Source organism: Mastigoproctus giganteus, chromosome 14 (assembly GCF_048544385.1).
Source record: "Mastigoproctus giganteus isolate SK-2022 chromosome 14, ASM4854438v1, whole genome shotgun sequence".
Taxonomy (NCBI): domain Eukaryota; kingdom Metazoa; phylum Arthropoda; class Arachnida; order Uropygi; family Thelyphonidae; genus Mastigoproctus; species Mastigoproctus giganteus.
In genome coordinates, this window is record NC_143588.1 from 71,894,831 (window position 1) to 71,915,963 (window position 21,133).

The 21,133-nt window shown below is 35.5% G+C and overlaps 1 protein-coding gene across 2 annotated transcripts in view; it reads right to left on the reverse strand.

Moving 5' to 3' along the window:
- LOC150075232 (activin receptor type-2A-like) overlaps positions 1–21,133 on the reverse strand; it is a 122,357-nt gene that overhangs the window by 92,074 nt on the left and 9,150 nt on the right. The window contains exon 2 of one of the 2 annotated variants that reach the window (XM_090388876.1): positions 17,837–18,013. In XM_090388876.1, the coding sequence (XP_090245002.1) occupies positions 17,837–18,013 (177 nt within the window). Of the gene's footprint in view, positions 1–17,836; positions 18,017–21,133 lie in introns of both variants that reach the window. The other variant, XM_090388875.1, reaches the window with a different exon arrangement.

The following is a 21,133-nucleotide window of genomic DNA, read 5'->3' on the forward strand; positions in this document are numbered from 1 at the left end:
GAGGGAGTTTGATCAGAGGTGAGGGGAGAGTCTCTTGGGTTGTCTGATGTAGAACCCCATACGTTTGAATGTGCATTACATTGTCATTTGGGATACTGTTCTTGCATTCCCTATATTGTATTGCAATAACAGTGAACTGCTATTCAGTCCATAAATGCATTGCACCCTTTGCACAAATATCCACCTTGCATAATCCTTTACAATTCTCGCAGGAGGTAGTTTGATCCATTTAACACCACTCTTCATACACCTTAACCACAGTGGGCTATGCACAATCAACAAGATGTGCTGTTTCCGATAGAGAAACATCGAAAGCACAAGCTCCCACAATCATGCCCTTTTGAGACTCCGTGACATCTTTACTACAACCCATAACTGCTACTTTATCACTTTGACTTGCACAACCAGATGCAAATTACCACTGTTCTAGCAGACAAAGCTGTTTAGCTTTTTATACTCTGAGCTACGTGGCATAGTCCACATAACTCACACCATTCTTCTTTCACACACTGTGAAAGAAGAATGATGCAACAAACAGCTATAATGGAAGGAAGAGTTATGCTTTTAACTGTCAAACATATAGATTCAAAATGAGCATATCCAGTAGGTAACCACATTGGAATTTTAGAGACATTCTGTAGCAGTGGCAGGATAGTTGTTATTGTTGTTGTTATAAAAAATTTCATGACACAAGGACAACTGTGGCCAATATGTGTCTGTCAGTATCATTATGTTCATTTTAATCATTTATGGATGAATATATCAGAGTGTATTTATTATTCCTAGATGTTTAATATATATAAAGAGTTCACTTAGGTTTGCTTTGTCACCAAGTACATGAGAGGGTTAGAAGAGCTTGCAAGTTTGCTAATGATTGGAAGGATGTGGTTCGAACGGCTGAATAGGATGGACAATCAATCAGGATGTGCCTTACTGTAAGTTGTATCTGACAGACAGAGCAGAATGGAGGATCTTCTCTTAGAAGTAAATGTTTGTGAGTGAGGAAGGTATGTCCAATGCGCAGTCTTGTTAATATAACTTCCTCCTGCCTATTTGTACGTGAGCTAGAATGCCACGAACATAGATCTTTTTTTATCCTGCAAAGTTTATTGCACGGTTGGTCCCTCCAAAGTTGTTTCCAAATGGAAGTATATTTGGTATGAAATACATACCCATAATCTGTAAATGGTACAAACTGAAAGTTATCTTGTATATTAAGATCTGGATTTTTTGCGGCTTGGTCTGCATGATTATTTCCTGGGATTCCAACATGGCTGGGAATCCAACAGATAGACACTTGTTTTCTTGCTTTATGCAAAACTCTGAATTGTTTTTTGAGGTGCTGAATCAAGGAATTTGAGGAATATTTGCTATTCTGTAGAGCTGCTACTGCACTAAGGGAGTCAGTATAGATTAGGGCAGGTAGAAGTTGATGCCCGGTAATATCATCCAGTGCTAGTTTAATAGCATATAATTCTGCTGTGAAAATACTGCAAACACGAGGAGGCAAGGAGATGGATATAATATATTCCAGTAAAACTACTGCGGCACCTACTGAGTTGTTCGATTTTGAACTATCCGTGTAAATCTGATGACTGTTTCTATTTTAAAAACTGTGCAGTGCATGGAGCTTCTGTGTAACGATTGGATTTGTTTGTTTGTTTTATGGCATATTAGCATCTAAGGCTATAATGCGCATAACAATTGGAGAGATCTCTTTTTTATTCCTGTTTGTAAGATATGATATGGACAAAGGCACAGTCGGAATCCAAGGAGGTTCTGAGTTTATATCTACTGCAGAAATATGCTGGAAATGTATTTCCCAAACTTGAGATAAGTGTCTGAGACGCAGTCCTACTGGTTTATTTTCATTTGGCTTGCAATCATAATTCCTCGTCCATGGTGGATCGTGAATAATGGACCAATCTGGATGTGATGGCTGACTGTATATTTTTGCCGCATACATGCACAGTAGATAATCTCATCAAAGGTGCAGCAGGAGTTCCAATGTATCTGCATACATGCTGTAAATTGGTGAAGTTCTAAATCCTCCTAGAGCTATGCGGAGAGCATTATGGTGAATAGTATCTAGGCGACGTAAGATGCTCCTTCTTGCTGAAGCATATATAGGAGATCCATAATCCAAACGAGATCTAATCAAAGTTTTATATAATAGTAATAATGTGTACCTGTCGACTCCCCAGGCCATTGAAGATACTGTGCGTAAGATGTTAAGTTTTAAGAGGCAACTAGTTCGAAGTCTTAGTATATGTTCATGAAAGTTTAGTTTTCTATCTAATGTTAAGCCCAAGAAGGAGAAATTTTGAATAACAGGTAGAGCAATTTTATATAAGTATAAGACCGGTACAGGATGAAGACCACGCATTTTACAGAAGTATATAACAGCTGATTTTTTCTCAGATATTCTATATCCATTATTTTTAGTCCATACTTCTATTTTTTTATGGATAATTGGAGCTGTCATTCAATTGTGTTCATGCTTTGTGATTGAAATGAAATTGAAAGATCATCTGCATACATATATATTTCCAATGATGGTGGTATAACCTTTGTGATATTGTTCACCCGCAGTGCAAACAGGGTTGCACTTAATACTGAGCCCTGGGGAACCCCTTCCTGTTGTATATATATTGTAGATAAACAGCCTTTATATCATACCTGAAATGTTCTGTCAGCAAGGAATGTTTCTATAAATTGTGGAAGTTGTCCTCTGTATCCTAATTGAAATAGATCTCGTAGAATTCTGAATCTCCATGTTGTGTCAAAAGCTTTTTCAAGATCTAGATTTACCATCACCATGTGCTGCTTTCTTATAAATGAGTTTCTAATATTTGTTTCCACTTTGACAAGTGTTGATCTATTTTTTTCTAAATCCAAATTGGTGGGGTGATAAAACATTCTCTTTTTCCAGCAACCACGTAAGTCTATTATGCACCATTCGCTCAAGGATTTTCCCTAAGCAGCTGGTCAGTGAAATCGGGCAATAATTATATGTATAGGAAGGATCTTTTTCGGGTTTGGGAAATGCAAGGACAATTGCATGCCACCATATGGATGGATACAGGTTGTTCAGAAAAATTCTATTATATAGAGCTAGTAAGATTTCCAGACAATCAGAGTTTAGGTGTTGGATCATAGTATAATAAATGCCATCGGGACCTGGTGCGCTATTAGGCAGTTTTGTAATGGTTGTAAGTAATTCCTCTTTTAGAAATGGTAGATTATAGGGATGAGATGTCTTGGTAGAGAAATTCAACTTACTCCGTTCAAGCTTGCTCTTTATATTTTTGAAATTCAGTGTTGTAGCTTGTAACTGCTGATATGGAAGCGAAAGAGTCAGCCAGAATTTCTGGTATCTGGTCTGTTGCATAAACGTCCTGCCCTTTCCAATGGAAGATTGGAGATTGTGTGCTTGGATATCTTCCACTTAAAATCCGAATTTTTTTCCACACCAAACCAGGACTAGAGTTCCTAGTAAGTGTGGAAGCAAACACGATCCAAGAATTTTTCTTTGCTTCTTTCTGAATTCTCCTCGCTTCAGCTTTGGCTTTTTTATACACAATCAAATTGAGGGTAGTTGGATATTTCCGGAATCTATTCCATGCACGATTTTGTTTTGTTTTTGCTGTTGCACATTCTGCATTCCACCAAGAGTTGTACCGTGCCTGCCTTGCCTTACTTATTTGAGGTATTGTAGCTTTGGAAGCTTCTAGCAGTTGATCGTTGATATATAAGACAGCATCATCTATTGGCAGGGTTTCTATTAATTGCTTATCCAGTTTGATTAATTGCATATATTTACACTCCAATTAGCTTTTTTAAAATTCCATACTGTTCTGGTTCCTTCTGTAAGAGTCGATTGTGTCTGTATGGAACATACTATCGGAAAATGATCACTGTTGTAAGGATCATTTAATACGAACCATTCTATACTAGGATAAATTGATGGAGAACATATTGTTAAGTGTATTGCAGAAGTGATACCTGTAGCCAACCCCTAATATAAGTGTGAGATCCGGTATTCAGTAAATTCAGTTGTTGATCATCTAGGAAAGTTTCGATTAAGTTACCTCTACTGTCTGTGTGAGAAAGCAGGATAAGTATTAACATATTTATGTATGGCATCCAAACTGGAAGTAATAAACCTGAAATATCAGAAAACATGGTATCACTAATATATACTGGATGCAAAATTTGAATATGGTAAATAAAGTGCGATCAGAAAGGATGGACATGACAAATAAGTAGGAAGGGTTATCCTTTTAACTGTCAAACATATAAATTCAGGATGAGCATATCCAGTATATAACCACACTGAATTAGCCTAGTATGGCATAAGTTGAAAAACAAAAATTAGGGTGATTATATTATGATGATAAAGACCAGACGACTTAAATTAACATCTTTACATTAAAAAAAAAAGGGATGAACCAGCAAATCTGAATTTCTTATTATGCAGACTTCAATTTTCTAGAGATTAGGTGAACTCGAAGACTGGTCACTCACCTGATTGCAGAGCAATATCTGGATTTGTTGGATCTATATTCTATACTAGTATGTTAAAGGCACCACAACAGCACTTCTAACATGCTGATAGAGAAAGAGGTATCAAGAGAAAAAAGCATTCTCAATCTGGTTATCAGCAAGGATTCATTGGGTATTAAGAACTTTTAAATAAGCAACCACTGGAAAGCAGTCAGTGTATTGATGTATAATTTATTCAAAGAAATAACTACTATCAATGGAAAGGGGAAGGATTTTAGTTTTCCCAAGAGAGATTGCTTCTAAGATACATTCTAAGATTTTTTCATGTCAGATACCTTCTTTTAAGTTTTTTTAATGGAACTATATGGTAATTTACAAATACAAATGCTAAATAGGGAATGTTCAAGGAAATAATTCTAGAGGAATCTTTTCATAATAATGAAAAGGTACTGTTTAAAGCACAGCTTAAAAAAAAAAAATGCCCTTTTTATTGGCTTTAAAAATTTATTTTAAATCCTTGATTTTAATTAAACTCAGTGGTCACCAGAGACAACCAATGAGGTTGACAGAAATGGTTTGTTAGTGTTCAGTTCTTGGCATTCAGCTCTCACTATGCCTGTAGATATCAGTGATAAAAGTACTTGTGTAATCTGTGAAAGTGGTGGATAACTTTTTGGTCTACTCTCAGTGTAAGCCTATTGCATGTGCCTCTTGCTAGGGAGTAAGCACATTAAAAAAAATTATCACATTCGCTTAATGTCCATTATAGTTGTCCTGATTGTCATAGTAAAAATTACAATTTATAAACTACTGAAGAGTTTGCAAATGATGTGAAAGACAATTGGACAATGAACAGGAAACTAATCATGAGAATGATGGTTCCATCAATTCACCTTTGAGATACATAATGCAGGAATTAATCAAGATTCAAGTGAACAGTTTGCTTACTGAACTTGACTACTGACCTAACTCCAAGGTTTTGGAAAAGTCTTCACAGCTATGGAAAAATTTCATATTGAACTTATGTTTACTACAAGATAAAACTGAAAATAAAGAATGCAGTTTAAAATTATTACTGAGAGACTATTCTGAACTATCTGAAAAGTTTATAATGGCAACTAAAGAGTTATTAACTGTCAAAAAGCACAAGTTGGATTTAACAATTAATTTGACTTAATGTAGTAGAGAAACTAAATCACAATTTAATGCTTGACTTAAAAAATTACTTAGGGAAATTATGAAAAAATGCATTAGATAAGGCACTGCGATACAAAATACAAACTTCCGATATGAACTCCAAAGTAATTGAGAATTCAGATAAGTCAAATCAAAATAAAAATAATATTAACCATATAAACAAAGTAACTGAAGGTACTGACAAGGCCTCTAACACAATACCTGGAAATAATGATTTTGTCACCTGAGGCATTGTCTAAATAACTAGAAAATGCCTCACTCCCTAAATCTGAACATATTAAAATGAATTGTTCAATCAACTCATTTGCTATAAATATTGACAACTTTCCATCCATTTCTGAAATAGTGAATATAACTGCTGGGGCTTGACTGTGGCTATCTACTCACCACACTCACCTGTGGCGAGTAGATATTACCAGGCGGTGGGTAGCTATGACTAGACAAAATAGAATGCTTTTATTAACATTAATAATAAAATATTACTGTAACATTCACAGAAGTTTTTGAGACTGTATCAAAGAATGACAAACAACAATAACTGTCACCATGATAACAGGTATGCTGTCCCAGTCTCCAGTGCCTGACTTAAATGAGTAAAGAGTTAGTAGGTGCACAGTTGGGGGTCAATGGTTGGCATTATCGTTCTTCTTATTCTTATTAGGACTTTATGCCATAAAAAAAAAAAAAAATTGGGGGATGGGGGAAAGAATCCCTTTTTGTGTGGCGTGTAGGGCTTTGCATAATCTGTCAAGCCTTGAATAAAACTACAATAAATGCTGATCCTGTCCTACCAAATGAGGTTTCCTCAGTCAAAACTATACACACATATTCAAACAGTGCAATTGATGCCTAACCATATTGAGATAAAAAAATAAATCAAATATCAATAAATTAACAATAAGAACAGCAGCAAAGATTTTAAAAACTTAAGATAAACACATTATTCACTAAAATTAGTATATTCATATCTGGGTTGACACCAGATATATCAAAGCAACATATTGTTAACCATTTTCAAGAAGCCTTTCAAATGATGTCCAAGTTCAAGAATTTAAGATATCCAAGTTAAAATTAAGTTTATAGTTCCTTCAATGTACAGTGTATTTTGAAGTATGAGGAATTATTTCTAATAATAATAATAATAATAATAATTGCCATGATGAAATTTTTATCAGTGTATTTAATGAGTTGAAAAAAAAAAAACAAACTTCATCCCCCACTATAAGTAAAACTAACTTATAACAGTCATAGCATAATGAATCTAGAAAAACTACTTCAAATTGTATTAACTGTTACTTACTACAAAACTGTCAAAGGTTAACTAAGCAATTATCCAAATTAACTAAGTCATTAACACCTAACGCACTATTTTTAAAAGAAAGCCAGCTTATTCCTTCTGTATTGATAGTGAGGATAGAAGAGTAGTACTTGGTGCCATGCATGGGTTGAAGGCTGAGAAGATATTTGTTGATATTAGACTTGAATTTTTGTAGATTGTAATTTTCAGGAAATACAGGCAAAGGAAAGCTGTTCCAGAAAGGTTAAATGAGGATGAGTTGGACATAGTGTATAGCGTTGATTGTCAAGCAGCACTCTAGAATTCCCCCCCCACACAACCCTGCATTTGTATACTCTGTGTTACAATAAAAACTCTGTAAATGCCAGAGATTAGTGTGAGTTTTAATGTTGGTCTGCATAGTGCAGTGTTGGGTTGGGTTGTCCCCCCCACCAGCCATTCAGCTGCAGTGCCCCTAGTTGGACACCATGTTGCTCATCCTCTGCCCAGGGAATGCAAGACAGGTGCAGCAGGGAATAGAAGAAATGGTCTCTGGTGGTGGGAAAATCCTGGATGATATCTGAACATCCCAGGGAGGACTGGGGCTGCGGGACATTCTGGCAAGTGAAAAAGGAAGCAGGGGAGACAGATGAGGAGGAGAGGAACAGATGAAGATAAAGAAGGTGGATGATAGGAAACTTTCCACCTGGAAATAGCAAGTTAAAGCAATAGAGCTGAGGAAGGAGCTCATCCACCCCTGAGGAAGGAGCCCATCCTTCACAAGGATGGACTATTTAGAACAGGAAATTATTTATGGTGGTAGAGTCCACCAGGCAAAAAGGTTGGAATGGCAAATCGGGAAGAGAGATGGGGATCATAGGGGAGTAAGATCACAGCGGCAGGGTTCCCTAGTGGGGGGACAGAGATCAAACTATGAACATGCAGTGTTCCTCTGACACCAACCAGGCCAGCTGAAGCCAATGTCAGCAAATCCCAAAGTCATGCCTCAGAAGAGGGGACATGACATCGACAGAACTTCCTGGTGGGTTGCCCCCACTGCAGTCTAATTTGGAGAACCTGTTAGAACACATTGACTCTACATGTACTGAGCCCAATTTCACACCTGTCATACATTTATACAATTACACTTTTATATATACAGTGGAATCTTGTTAATACAAAGTTCAAGGGACATAAATTTTCACGTTTTGTAGTAACGAGGTCCCCAAAAGTGTCAAAATTTTACTGTTTATTTATTTATTTATTTTTGTACATACTATATACCTAATAATAATAATAATATCAAAAATAAATTAATAAAATAAAATTAAAACAAAATAAAATAAAAACAAGCCTTGTCTAACAATACAGTAATAGGAATAACATATTTTTTATTTAAAGATTTTATTTTATTTGTAATATAAACTAAACTTCTTAGCCCATCTGCCCAAATTTTCTAGACCCTGTTGCAGTAGCACACTGCCATTACTGTCATTAACAACCCTGACAACTTTTGTATCATCTGCAAACTTCAACACTAAGCCTGATATACCTTCATCAATATCAGTGATAAATATACAAAACAACAGTGGACCCAACACCGAACCCTGTGGGACTCCACTAATAACATTAGTCCACGAAGAGCAGCACCCATTAATTACCACCCTCTGTCTTCTCCCACTCAACCATCCTTTTATCCACTGTAGCAACTTACCCTTAATACCATTCTGCTCCAATTTGTACAACAGTCTTCCATGCGCAAAAGTGTCAAAAGCTTTCCTGAAATCCAAATACAGTCAGTCCTCGTATAGCACGACAGTTGTGTTCCTAGAAACCCTCGTGCAATGCAAAATCGTGCAATATGAACAACAGGCCCTATGGGAAAAATAGAGTTAGGTGCCGATCACCGAAGACTGAACACACATTTGTAACCAAAACATTACCAAACACAATAAATAATCGTAATAAAATACTTATGTATTTTATTACGATTATTACGATATTTTTATCGTAATAATTCGTAATAATTATTACGATTATTACGATAGTCGTAATAAAATACTTATGTATTTTATTACGGCTTATGTACTTTTATTACGACATAAAATACTTATGTATTTTATTACGACTATTACGTAATAAAATATTGCTAATGCTTTTGCTTCTATCGTCAGCAAACTTGTTTTTTGTTTGATTTTCTATCCAAACAGATGACAGCCGTTCCATCTCTTCCAATTCTTTGTGTTTTAATCTAATGGATTTTAATTACACTTTGAGTTGTTCCTGCTATGAAAGTTGTTTTTATTTTATCTGCATTCTTTGTAATTCTCGTCGTTGCCTCATTTAGGTCTGTAGCACGTGCAGTAGCACGTCGTCTTTCATTTCGCTCAAAGCGTTTCACAATTTCATATTTTTTCTCTATCGACAGAGGCGGACTGGCCATAAGCCTTACTGGGAAAACCCCGGTGGGCCGGACGCCGGTGTGATTTTGGCCATAAACGCTAGTATGAGGCCACTATAAATTTTCCCGGGTAAGAATTTTTGACCCAGTCTGCCTCTGTTTATTGATATTGCTTTTCTTTTTCTCTCTGAATCTGTAGTGTCTTCACCAGGACGCTTCCCTTTCACACCTTTTAAGTATTTTATTCATTTTTAGGGAATAAAACAAAATTACAAAACGAGGCATGCTTGACACACATAAACAAAGCTGCGTGCATGTAGCAACTGAATAAACAACACCGTAAAGGCAGAGATACACTATTAACACCTCACATTTTACTAAAGCACATTTCTAGGGGTTACTACCATAAAACAAAAACAATTTCCAGTTGTGTTTCTGCTAGTGGAATCTGTTATAAACTGGTAGTAAACTCGATCTAATTGCATATGCGATTATACCGATTTGGAATTGTGTTGGTTTTTACGTTATTACGGTGGAATGTGTTTCCCCTTCACTGATATAAGAAACAAAAATACATTTTCAGAATCTTCCTTCATTCCTATCGTGTTGCGTTCGGTTGGGGTGATTCCGCGTTCGACTGCCATTTTTTGTAAACACAAAGGCGAATTGTGCATAAGCGAATTTGGTTCATGTTATATAAGATATCGTTCCCCTATTTATAAATCGTGTATAATCGAATTCGTGTAATGTAAACATGTGTTATACGAGGACTGACTGTATATGATATCAAAATTATTTTTTGCATCCAGTTCCTTTGTAACCACATCATAATATCCTATCAAATTTGTCAGACAAGATTTTCCCTTAACAAACCATGGTGTGTCTGAATTATTGCTGCAGTCTTATCTAGATGATCCTGCAATGCATCTTTAACCAGTGACTCCATTATTTTACCTGGAACAGAAGTTAAACTAACTGGTCTGTAATTACTCGAGTCACCCTTCGATCCCCCTTTGTGAATTGGGGATACATTTGCACATCTCCAGTCCGTGGGGACCTCCCCTGAGTCCAAGGATGCTCTCATAATTATGGCTAAGGGTTTGCTTAGTTGCTTTGCCACCTCATTTAATATAACTCAATAGATCCCATCCACCCCAGGTGCCTTTTATGTTTAACTTCAACAATTTCTCCTCCACTTTGTTCTCAGTTATTGCAAAATCATTAAGCACCCTGCTACAATTTGATAACCTTCTGCCATTTTCAAACCTTAATAACTCCTCGTGTGTGAATGTAGATGCAAAATACTCATTCAGTTTGTTTGATATCTGAGCAGTCGAAAATAATCTGTCTAAGTTTGCAAATGATATAAAGGTTGGCAGTGTGGTTAATGACTATATGCTACTGCAACAAGATCTAGAAAAATTAGGCAGATGGGCAGAGCAATAACAGTTGAAGTTTAACATCAACAAAAGCAAAGCACTGCATATGGGTAGTTATAATCCCAGTGTAACGTACCAACTGTGTGGTACTAAGCTCAGGGTAGTGGAAAAAGACCTGGAGGTAATTGTGCAGTCAGATATGAAGTTCTTTGAGCATTACAGACAAGCTGAGGACAGCTCACTGGGTGTTGTCAATTACTATATATACAGGAATTTTCCTAGCAGGGATAAGGAGATGATTATCCCATTGTATAAGGTAATGGTCAGACTACAACAGGTCTGGAGGCTTCATTTTAGGAAGAATGTAGAGCTGATAACTGGAATAGAAAAGGGCAATGAGATTGGTGAGGGAAACAAAGGGGTTATCTTACCAAGAAAGGCTTCAGTTCTGAAAATTTCAATGTCTGGAGAGTAAACAACTGAGAGGTGATCTGATTAAGGTGTACAAATTTTGAATGGAGTGAGCAGTTCAATGTTGATGGGATTCATCCTCTTGCTCAGACTACACACAAGAGGGGCATAAATTCAAATTAAGAAAGGATGGTTGCAGAACAGATGTGTGGAGGTTTGCCTTTAACCAGTGGGTGGTTGACACCGGAAACAAATGTCCATCTATTGTTGTAGAAGTGGATAGCTTGAATAAATTCATGGATGAACTAGACAAACTAGTACTAGTGAAACAAAAGGTTGATGTTACAAAAAAAGGCTTAAGTTCTGAAAATTACAGCTTCTGGAGATTAGGCACCTGCGAGGTGATCTAATTGAGGTGTATAAGGCCTTGAATAATTTGAGCAAGCTTAATGCTGATGGGATTCTTCCTCTTGCTCAGATTACTCACCTGAGGGGACATAAATTCAAATTGAGAAAAAACAATTGTAGAATAGATGTGTTGAAATTTGCCTTTAGCCGCAGGTGGCTGATAGGTGGAACAAACTTCCATCTGTCGTAGTGGAGGTCAAAAACTTATATAAGTTCAAGGCAGAACTAGACAAAAATTAGGAGAGAATGGATGGGTGAAATGGGAACGGTTTTTTTTGGCTGATGCTATACCAGCTTGATTTCTTGCATCATATGCCTCTACTAATACTAACTATTGGAGGATTAGAGGGATAGATAGGTGAAATGGGATTTTTTTTTTTTTTCCTGACCGGTATAAGCTCTCCTTCTTGCAACATTTGCTACTAATACTTATTCTCAGATTACCATTCAAGAGACAACATATGCTAAAAATTAACAAACCAAGAAATGCTGCAATTCTACTGGACACATAAGGTAAACCCTTACCATGATATTTCATTTTAACTGTCTTCTGTGTCTATAAAAGAGGATTCTAGTCTAAATTAATTTGATTTGAGGTTAATCTGGCTTTATTTGCATTATATTATTATTATTCTAAATTTTTTTTGATATACATATGTGGTCTACAGAACTTGGCAACCAGGCACCTCAGAGGTGACCTGATTGAGGTTTACAAGGCTCTAAGAGGGATTATTAAAATGAATGAAGGTAGAATTCTCATCATTATAAAGAATTCCAGAACTAGGGGTCATAAATTCAAACTACAGGGCTTGAGGTTTATATTAGATTGTAGGAAGTTTTCTTTTAGCCAGCGAGTCATTGATGCTGGAACAAGCTGCCCTCACAAGTAGCTGAGGCCGACAGTTTGAATAAATTCAAAGATCAACTGGATAGTTAGGACAAGTTGGACAGACAACTTGTGTAATTGAGACCGGCTAATATTCATAAAATCAGACAAATGCTAGTTTATTGTGATTTTCTCTTGTAGAGGATCTGTGTTTTCATTTTGGATTAAATTTTTTAAATCAAGAGATTTCATTTTAAATAAAATATATAAGATATTAAGAAATATTATAGATATTTTAGAAAATTTAAGTCAGGAATTCTCTTTAGATTTTTTCAAGTTGTTCAGGGATAATTGCATCCAGATAAGGTATAATTAGAATAAATGGAAATAGTATTGAAAGATCTGCCTAAAGATAGATGATCCTTGTAACAGGACAAAGGAATGAAAGCAAGCTTTGAGCCTAAATCCATGCATGGTGAATAATTGGGGGTATAAAGGGAGATAAATACCCGACGCTTGATGAGGGCTTTTTGCTCATACCATCTTCAAAGGGGAAGTGAACACATGTCAAAGGCTGTATTTATATGGCCCCAGGCACGTTTCATTGCAATATGTCAAAAGTGTCGGGGGAGGGTTAAGTAGGCAAAAGGAAGATAGAAGGAAAATTCCTGCCCCTCATATTTCACTAATAGTTAGGGAATTTGAAATTTTAGAGATTTAGAACAGCTTAAAGGTTTTTTTTGGAGGAAAGGATATGAAAGTTGGTGGATAGTCACTGGAAAATTGGATAGTTACCTGTACGAGGAGGGAAGCATATAATTTGTATTTTCTTATCTACTTGAGTTTTTTTGCCAGTGCAGCAAAAGCCTGTGGCTTCCTTGCACTATAAGGCAAATACTATTACTATTATTACTATATAACTCCTGCACCCCTTACAACACACTCATTCTTAATTCAACCCCCCAACATTATTTTCTTCTCTCTCTTAATACGGCACATAGTTTATTTTATTTCAGCTTCACACATTTCTTGACTGTCATACTCCAAATTATTTCTTATTCTATACTGACTGTATTCAGATATGCGTGCTGATGTCACTCTTACTATACTTGCTATTTTAAACTACCTTTTTCTTCCAATCTAATTATTTTATGTTTTATATGTGCGAATCTGTATCACTAAAAGATTACTGAATTGAAATAGGCCTACCTACTCAAACAGGAACAAGTAGATATCATGGAAATAATGTTTGGTTGAGCAATTATGGTCAACACATAGATGTATATAGCTGGTATGTGCATAGCTGTCGCCAACTTTTGACTTTCAAAAAAGCCAGAGAGCAAGCATTTATAAGTAGGAGGAAAACAGGAGGTTTCTGGGCCTAAACAAATGAAAAAAAAAAAAAAAAAAAAGCTGTCTTTTACAAACAGCATGGATGCTTCCCAAAAAAGAGGAGATTTTTCAGAAAAAGCAAGAGTTTAAGTCCACACCTGCACTATAAATTAAATTTCACTGGAAAAATATAGCTATTGGAGATTGTTCATTCACTAGTAGACAGTAGTTACCATATGGATAAACATAATACCTAAACTGTACCAGATTTCAGGCTTCAAAACTCATTTTGCCTCAGCTGTGGCCATCAGCCTATAACATATATCTCCTTATAATATAAAATAGACCCATGCTTTACGATATTAATCCGTTCCAGAGATACCATCATATCATGAAAAAATCGCCCTGCTCGCCATCACCCGTGCACACTTTTCTACGTAATATGTAGAGGTATGACGGAGTAAGTCAAACGTTTTCTACGTAAAAGACACAGTTGTCGAAACGCAGTGATCGATATCTAATCTAATATATAAAATAAAGCAGGAAGTGTAAGAAAAAACTATAAAAAGTAAAACTGTGTGAATGTTGAGTGAATGAAAGTTATTATTAATTGCATGTTCTTAGTCTCTTCACTGCACAGACTGATGGTTATGCAGGTCCTCAGGGACCTCATGGTTATCCAAGCTGATGCCATGCTGTAGTTTTTCCTAGCTGCATGGTTTGGGATGCTGACACTGGCCATTTGGGTAACCTCTAGGTCAGTGTGGGACAGAGCTGCAAAAAGTACTCTACCAAAGGGATCTCTTTCCCTATGTTCTTTTATTCCTGCTACCTGGGATGGTTGAGTCTCCTTCCGATAAATACCCTTCTCCGCCCTAGGTGTCCCCCTTTTTCCTGGTGGCTCACCTCACCACCCACTTTCAACTCCCACCCTCTGGACCAGTATGGGCATCCTGTTCCAGGGGTATCCTTACTGTCTCCCCTTTCAAATAAGACAGGTGCCTCAACTACTGCCTCCCTTGGTCTCTACCCCTTTTATCCTACCCTCTTTCTATCTCCCCATTATCTCCTTTCCAATAAAAAATTTGGTAAAATTCCAGCAAAACAGTGACTGACAAGTTGTGACTCCGCCCACTGTCCTCCTAGGTTGATATTATACGTAGGGTGTTTCCCCCCCCCACTTACTGCTGTTTTTAGATTGCGAACTCCTTTTCCGATTAAAAAACAGCAGGATGGGGGTAAACACCCTACCTAAGATAAGCACCCCTTTCTCGATGACACAAAACAAGCAGAAAGAAAATGCCTCCACAATAATCATCCAAATCACAGCACTGAGCAGAAGATGCCTTCGCCAGTCAATCACAGTTTGCCCAGCCAGAGCTTTCTTCTCTCCTAATGTGTCCTGGCCTGCCTCAATGGGGTGGTGACGGAAACTGGGGGTGTTAGTGGCTCTCCACAAGCCCCCAGGCTGGCTAAGTGGCCAGAGGAACAACAAAACCCAGACTAACACACTCTGGCCTTATGCAGCATATTGTATTCTACACAGAGTAAAAATGCAGAGTTGGTGGAGATCCCCGGTACCGCCTAGCAAAAAACACTATGTCACTATGATCGATATCTAATCAGGAAATGACCTATGTAATTATTTACCTGCATTTACATAGGTCACTTAGGAAAAGGCCTTTTGCTTCAGGTTGCATAATGCATGAGGAATTCAACTTGATAAAATTGATAGCAAAATTTAACTGACGGTACTCACCTCAAATAACCCACTTAGTTGTATGGTGTTTAAGGCGAACGTTGTGGAAATTCAATTAAATTGCATAAAAATAAAATTGTTAAAACATAAATAGAATAGAGACTATTAAAACTGTAATTAAAAATTTTTGCCCCAAGGAGGAAGACATGCACTGCTCCATCCCTTGGTTGTCCTATATAAAATTTGTTAAAAACTATTTATTAGTTTTCACAGCTTTTAAAAAATTTTATATAAGACAACCAGGAGATGGAGCAGTGCAAATCTTCCTCCTTTGGGCAAAAATTTTTAATTACAGTTTTAATAGTCTCTATTCTATTTATATTTTAACAATTTTATTTTTATGCAATTTAATTGAATTTCCACAACGTTCGCCTTAAACAGGCAAACGTTTAATTGAATTTCCACAACTTTCGCCTTAAACACCATACAACTAAGTGGGTTATTTGAGGTGAGTACCTTCAGTAAAGCTTTGCTATTAATTTTATCAAATTGAATTTCAAAATAATGGTACATTAAGAAGTTCTATCAATTAACTAAGTGCATGAGAAATATTGTTGCATCCGAAAGAGCAGGGCTAAAATATTTAACTGAAATATTTACAAACTATACAAATATTTAAAATATTTACAAATATGCAATATTCATTAATGTACAAAAAACATTACAATGGAACGTTTGATGCCACGGCACCATTTGATGCCAATTAGATAGTGAAACATGTGCATGAGGTGGTGAGCGTTATGGAGGCAGTTGTCAATAATTTTTAATTGCATTTGTAGTGATGTAATTGTCTCACTCTCTTCTCCCATTGGCTCAAATATATAGCATTAGGAGGAAAACTTTTTTATGTATAGAGAGAAATTCATTTTTTTCACACTATTTAAGTCTTTTTCTTTTACCTTAATACATTATAACAGAATTTATTTAATTATACCTTACGCTCGATTATCTGGAAAATTTTGCTATCCAGAAGGGGTCTGACATTAATTATTCCGGATAACTAATGCTCTAGTGTATTTTATTAGGGAGAGTCCAACATAAAGTGATTTAATCGTATGGTGAACCAATCATAAAGTGAGGATCCACTACATTCTAATAATTGCTTATACTACTGAATTTTTACTTTGAATGATAATCCATAATGTAAAAATCCTGAAATTCATCAGTTTATCTATAAAATAAATAAAATATATTTTATTTGTTTTATTCTCCTTACATTCGATAATAAATTTGTCATCTTTACTTTTATAGCCTGTGGATCATATTCCTCCTATTTTCGCTTATTAGAATCGCCATTTAATAGAATTAAAATTCCATTTGCAAATGTAATCAGGGTAGTGGAGAATGAAAAAGACCTGGGGGTAATTGTACAGTCAGATATGAAGTTTTCTGAGCAGTGCAGACAGGCATCTGCACTGCTCAGAAAACTTCATATCTGAAGGCAGCCTGCCAGAACAGGTCATGGGACTTTGCCAATGATATACAGGAATTTTGCTAGCAGGGATAAGGAGGTGATTAACCCCTTGTCAATGGTCAGGCCACACCTTGAGCACTGCATACAGCTTTGAAGGGCTCATTTTAGGAAGGATGTAGAGTTGCTATAATGAGTACAAAGAAGGCCAAGACTGGTGAGGGAAACAAAGGGGTACTCTTATGAAAAAAGACTTAAGTTCTGGAAATTGCACCATATGGAAACAAGCACCTTAGAGGTGATCTGTTTGTTATTTGGTTTTTAGGAGCATTAGCAACTAAGGCCATATTGATCCGGGAATATGCTGTGGTCATTCCCTGATCTTTCCGCATCCTCCGTATTTGGTGGTGACGGGCTCAAACCCCGGTCTAATCAAAAAGTGTGTTACGCACTGCTGCTCCTTCCCACCTGGCTACGGAGGCACCTAGAGGTGAACTGATTGAAGTGTCTGATAAGGCTTTGAATGGATTGAGCAGGCTCAATGCTGATGAGATTCTTCCTTTTGCAAAGATTACAAACCTGAGGGGGCACAGATTAAAATTGAGGAAAGACAGTTGTAGAATAGATGTGCAGAAATTTGCCTTTGGTCAGCAGGTAGTTGATTGCTGGAACAAATTCCCATCTGTCATTGTGGAAGTTGATAGCTTAAATAAATTCAAGGAAGACATGGACAAATTTTTGGAGTGAGTGGATGGGTGAAATGGGAAGTTTTTTTTTTGGCTGATGCTGTATAAGCTTGCTTTCTTGCATCATATGCCTCTGCTAATGCTAATATTATAAATAACTTTGAGAATTGAACTTAATTTTTGTAAGAGTGTACAAAATTATTATTATCTATAAAATCCTAAAGAAATGCTATTAATAACTCACCCTTTAATTTAAGAGAAAAACCATCACTGTTATTTTGCCAAAGAACATAACAGAGGTTTCCTTTTTCATTCTCACCTGGCTTACATTCTTCAGTGCCATTACAACCACGACTACTACTGATACATAATGTTTCATTATAGTATTCACACCGCATTGTAGATGTTCCTGCTGGCCTAACTGCTATAAACAAGAATAAAGTTACATTAGTATTAACAAAATACTTAGCAAAATACACATTTTCACATATTCCTAGATCTAGTAATAATTTTTTGTGTTATGTGATATGGAACTGAAGCAGACTTGGCTTGAATGGCTTATTTTAAGTACACAAATTAATAGCACAGCCTCAGATTTAACAATGATATCTCTACACACACGCCCCACCCCACACAGTGGGAACTAGTTAACAGGAAATGTGAGGGAGAAACAGTACAAATACTGTGTTAAATGAATTGTGATTATGTCACTGACTTTAAGTAGGTAAATAAGTTATGTTAAGTAAAAGCTGTTAGGTTGTTTAATTGAAAATAATACAGTAGAATAATAATAATGCAATACACCTTTAAATATAAAATGAAGAGGAGGCACTATTACCTTTTTTTTTGTTGTTTTACATCTATGAATCATAACTTACCCCACATCTGATCAGATACAGCTAATCATGAATTCACTCCACCACAAGACAGAACTGAAATATAAATTTTGCCTTGACAGTGTGAAGTATGCTTAGCAGTATCTAAACCAAATTGCATTTTTTGCCTGATAATTAGTTCATGCGGCTGATTCAAAAACTGGTCTATAATAAATTATTCAGCAAATTATTGTGCTAGATATCAGGTAATGTATTCTTGATAAACTATACAAAAATAAACTTTTTTCATATTCATTTCATATTTATGTAAATATAAATATGAAACGAATATGAAAAAAGTTTATTTTTGTATATTACACATAATTTCCTTTAGCAATATATTGCCCCTTTATCTGTTTTCATAAAATAATACAACTTATTAAGGAAATAAGATTCTTTCCAGCAAGTTATTTAAATGACTGGTGAGTAACAACAAATTAAGTAAATAAATAAAATATCTAACTGAAAGTATTTTCTTTATTATTATGAACACACTATAATTTCACACCACCCCAAAACAGAAGAGGGCACTATAAATTACAGTTCATAACTGTAAAACATTTATAATTACAAGTGTACATCCCCAAAAATCCATATATAGGCCCTTCAATTCATATTCATGAATCACAAATTTTCTTTGAATGGTTTAAGTTGGGAGAACACTTTTCTTGTCTTTTCCTGTGTTTTTGTGGTCAGAAGAATTTAAACTGCCTGGTTGATGAAATGGTCTTATTGCTCATTGCTAAACAAATTCTTCCTTCATGATGAGTTGCCCTAACATTACACTACTTTCAAATAAATGGCATCCAAAAAAAGGCCATTTAATTAAGACAAGACACTGCATTACAGCTTTTCTGAGGACTTATGGTCCCTCATCAGACATTATATGGCCTCTTTTAAACAAATGGGGAGTAACCTTTTGGTGATGCCATTTCTTTGAAAGTAGGGTAATACTAGGGCAATTCATTGTGAAGGCAAAGTTTTTTCTGGTATTTGCAATAATACCATTGCATTAATTAGGCAGTTTAAATCCTACTGGCCACTAAATGCATGAAATAGCAAAGTAATCCTCCTGACTGCATATAACTAGATGAAAGTAACAGCATTAATGTTGAAAAACACTGCAATCTACTGTGAAAACTGCAAAAGTTGTTTGGTATTCATGAAATGTCACATCAGCCTAATGCTCAGAATTGGAGACCAAGTTATCTATTGCTAATTATATAGCTGTCAACTTTTGACTTTCATAAAGACTTTGACCTATACAAGGCATTAGAATACTACAGGTTCCAATACCTTAAAAATAAAGGAAAGAAAGAAAAAGAAAAAAGATCAGAATAAATTTGGAATGTAGAAATTGTATGTTAATCTCTCCCCCAACTGAAGAAAAATTTCAAATACAAAATTTCCCTTCACAGCCACACTATAAACTACTAAAGTTTGTTAACTTATATAGAGAGAGTAGTTTTTTAATTGTGTTTAAAAGTCAACCATATGCTTTGGAAATTTGAAATAATAAATATTACCATTATAAATATATTTTGTTTCACTGTATTCATAAATGGGTTATCCTGTATGCATTTGAGTGTGATATCAAATAGAAAGCTTCCATCTGCCTGGAGATTTTGGCAATTTTTTTTTTTTTTTTTTTTTAATCAATAATGCATAACTTGTTCTTAATCTTTAGAAACAATAACATTATACTGTAGTATCTTTCTGCACTTTGTATCTGATAAGATATCAAAGTGAAAGCTGTTTGCAAGCTGACTATAAGCATTTAAGTATTAGAGGTATAAAATCTACTTACTTAGGGTATGACTTTTTTTTTTAAATGTAAAATAATATTCTTAAATGTCTGCAGTGTAAATTTCTAAATTGTGTAGGATGTGTAGGATGCCCAAATTATATAAATTTGGGCATCCTACACAATCCAGGCCCAACTGCTAATCACTATGCGATTGTTTATGTTGCTAGGCTAAAATAGCTTTTGATTTGATTTCTGTAATAAAGGTCCATTTTTATCCATAAGGCTTTAATCTTAATGTTTGTGGTTTTGGTATTCACATCAATTTTCAGGAACATAACCTCCATAAATTTTATGCATTTACTGTAAAGGGTTCAAGACATCATCCGTTGTATGTCCCAGACATTTTGTCGAGAGACCATTTTGTCGACCCACTTGAAAAAGTCACTAATTTTTTTTACAAAAATAAAATGTTTTTTATTTTATACATACTGTATAAGATTGTTATAGTGCATACAGTAAACTCTCGCTAATCCGGATTAACTGGAGGGAGAGGTCATCCAGATTAAGCAAAAATCTGGATTAGTTGAGCAAAAGATAGCCTTAAAAGAACAAAAACTTAGAACACAAATAAATGAAAAATTTAATAAATAAAATATTTATTGCTGATGAAATTAAATAAAAAACTATCACAGTAGAGCCTTTATTTAAAAACGATAAAAAGACAATACATTTATCCATTGATAGATGGATTGTCCTTTTATACATTTATCAGGTGGCGCTGGCATAGTGCGCCAATGCCACTTGATCATTGCTGTGAATACCACTTAAATACAGCTTCTTTCAGCAACACTTCTTTTGACTTTTTTAATGTCTGTCTATTTAATACACTGCTTTTATCACTTCCCACATCGAATTTTAA